The sequence below is a fragment of the Notolepis coatsorum genome, assembly GCF_963971535.1.
Source record: "Notolepis coatsorum genome assembly, chromosome: 15".
Lineage (NCBI taxonomy): Eukaryota > Metazoa > Chordata > Actinopteri > Aulopiformes > Paralepididae > Notolepis > Notolepis coatsorum.
In genome coordinates this window covers 98,932,237-98,935,588 of record NC_140179.1, presented here as the reverse complement: position 1 = coordinate 98,935,588, position 3,352 = coordinate 98,932,237, and the positions used below count along the sequence as shown (strand labels likewise).

The 3,352-nt window shown below is 46.3% G+C and overlaps 1 protein-coding gene across 1 annotated transcript in view; it reads right to left on the bottom strand.

The window, feature by feature from the left end:
• The window catches only part of dock4b (dedicator of cytokinesis 4b), a gene marked incomplete at its 3' end in the record, with an annotated part of 397,129 nt that overhangs the window by 151,408 nt on the left and 242,369 nt on the right, over window positions 1–3,352 (bottom strand). The window contains 1 exon segment of the mRNA XM_084331105.1: window positions 1,026–1,206. Coding sequence (XP_084187231.1) covers window positions 1,026–1,206 — 181 coding nt within the window.

The following is a 3,352-nucleotide window of genomic DNA, read 5'->3' as shown; positions in this document are numbered from 1 at the left end:
GTTGTTGCAGAATGTTAATACTCATATAATTGAGTGTGTTCAGGGCTTCAATAATAAGTCTCATAGCAACTGAAGGGCCCACCACCAGGGCCCCCAGACATCTGTTGTCTAGACAAAAAAAACACAGGTGTTATAGGTGAACACAGACGTGATGATGAGATTTAAAGAACAATGGCAGAGGAGAAGGAGGAGAGAAGATGGAAGGAGGATGAAGGATACGTAGAAGAGGGGGGAAGAGGAAGGAGTGAGATGAAAAGAGGGATATCAATATGCATCGAGTAGCGAGATAGTAGGAATACAGAAAGACACACAAACAACTGCCTCTTTGAACTGCTGCGGTCAGGCAAGCGATACCGGAGTCTCATGGCAAGCACAGAGAGACTCAGGAGAAGCTTCTATCCCCAGGCCATCAGGATGCTCAATGAACAATAACACTATGTAACAACCATCAAATGCACTCACAGCACACACATCCACACGCACACACTCACTTTAAACAAACAACTCACTGCAGCACCCACTTTACCCACTTTAGAACACCTAAGCACACTTTATATTTATTGGTAACGGATTTGCACTACAACCCATACCTCATTACACCTTACTGTAAATTGTACCTAAATTGTACCTCATCCTTTGCACTGTATAGTATATAGTATGGTAACTCAGTTACTTCTACTCTGCATTGAACATTGTACATATGTATATACTGAACATTTTTGTCTACGTACTTGACTTCTATTTTATACTTGCTATACTTATTTTATACTTATCTATTTTTGCCTAGCACAGTCTCTGGAGCGTAACAGAAAGAAGCATTGTGTATACAAGTATTCTGTAGTTCTGTATGACAACTAATAAAGAAACTTGAAACAAACACCCGCACACACTCGCAGATGGATTTAGCAGATGGACTGCTTACAAGATCACAGCCTGATGACATACTGGAGCCATCCTCGTGCTCCACGCGCAGTACCAGTACCAACCTGTGTCTGTGTCATGGGGCTCACGAGCACGCGCAGTACCAGTACCAACCTGTGTCTGTGTCATGGGGCTGGTGGCCGTGTTGTCCTGCGACAGGAAGAAGCGGATGGACATGAAGAGCTCGTGGACGCAGACGCGGAACTCCTCCTCGTTCTGCCCCCCGGTGGCCAGGGAGAAGAGGCGCCGGGACTGAACGATGTACTTGAAGATGTACTCGCTGGCCTGGGGGGAGAGGAGGCACAGAGGAACGGTCAGATATCCACAAGAAATATACTCGTGGTTTAGGGATGATGCGCCGATAAGTTAGTTCCACTTCATTATAATCCCTGTGTGGGGAAGTTATTCCACTGCTGGAGCAGTGGGCAGCCACAGTGGGGTGCCAGAGGGACCAACTCCAGTTGTAGCGGCAGTACCTCTTACCTATTTTCTCTACTAAAACTGCATTTGTTGTTTTGTCCTGTAAAGTGTCTTTGAGCATTCGGAAAAAGCGCTATACAAATTGTATGTATTATGGCGCGGCTGGGTAGCGCAGCGGACTAAGCGTCTGTCTACCACCACAGATACACTGGTATCGAATCCAGCTGTCAGCGGTACCGCCGGCTTGGTCGGTCGTCCATACTGACCAATTGGCAGTGTTGGTGGGAAGCGGGTGGGAAGCCGGCGGGGTGTGTATCCTGGTCGTTGTAAACAGCGACTCCTACAGGTCGGTCGGGGCGCCTGCTCAGCGAGGGAGGTGACTGGGGGAAGTAGTGTGAGCCTCCCACGCGTTACGTTACGCTCCCCTGTGAGAGTCCTCGCTGTCGGGTGAAAACAAGCGGCTGGCTGACTCCGCATGTATCGGAGGGGGCATGTGATAGTATCTATCGACCCTCCCTAGACCGGCAAGTGGGGGGCAAATGCGCGCAACGACCAGGAAGGGGAGGGGGGGTAGATCAAAACTAATTTGATGTATTATTATTATTATCATTATTACCTCGGTCAAGGACAAAGGCAGGAGCATACAGCATTAAAAAAAAATTATGTTAGATCTCTAATGGAGAAAAAATATCTCAATAATCATTGTCCAGTGACATAACGCGAATGGTCTAACTCTATACGGTTTGTTAAATGCAACGGTATCAGTACTCGATATCAGATGATACCTTGAACCTGCAGTAGGTCACTTCCTCGAATTAACATGTTATTATAGTTCAGACACAGAGACACAGGTGAGCAGGGTGACGTGAGCTTCAGTAACAATCGTAGCCCAAACACTGAGTGACGCCTCCTGAACGTTTGGAGCGTGACGTGGTGTGAGAGGCCAGAGCTGGGAAACAACATGGCGGCTGAGAACCAGGACAGCATCAGTGAGGTGTAAAAACATTGGAATGTTCTCCAATGTAATAATAATAGTATTCTGGGACGCGTACCCAGAGACGGACAGTTTGAGTCTTAAAAATGACATGTTTGAGTGCATTTGACAGTGGCTTGTGGTGGATCACCTGCCCTCTCTCTCTCTCTCTCTCTCTCTCTCTCTCTCTCTCTCTCTCTCTCTCTCTCTCTCTCTCTCTCTCTCTCTCTTAATGCATGCAGTGAAGACACTTAATCAAAGTCTTACAGACGGCACAGTACGACTCGTTGATGCAGGATGTAAGTCACCGTACGCCGCTTTTGCCAAGAGAGATGTGCAGCGTTATGTCAAAGTGGATGAAGAAAAATCATTACGGTTAGATTAGTCACTCCCTCACCCACTCCCCTAATAAAGTTCTGGCCAGCCCCCTAATTCATCATTTGCCGTGCGGCAGACATTGTGTGAATAGGTAAACAACACGAGAGCCGGCGCCGCTAGCTTCGGCATGCCTCTCCCGATAATAGCACACTGTATCTGCCACTGAGTCATTACGATAATGTGATGTGGAAATTCAAAAACAACCAGAGGGGCTCCGTGGTTTGGCTGATTAAAGTTGCATGAGGCGTAACGGGAAGAGGAGGGGAGCGGTGAACGGTTCTGATTATTATCATGTTGATGTGAAGATAAATAACGAGGAGTAGCAGTGAGTGGGTTTAAAACATTGGTTTGTTTGTCGAGGCTGTCTGAAATGCACCGTGTGCGTGTGTGTGTGGATTTGCGTGTGTGTGCTTTTTACATCCTGAGAACATCTGTCACGTCGAGTCAAGTCAGCTTTGTTTATATAGCACATTTACAACGACTAAAAGTGCTTTACAGGTAGGACACGATAAAAAAACACATACAATGCAACAATGCAGTAACAAATAAAATACGCTAACATTACAGAAAAAGGTATAGTACGCTAAGAAAACAAGAGCAAGGTGCGAATATAAAAGAGACAAGAAAAATAGATAAAAAGTCCAGAATAACAGCGTTAAA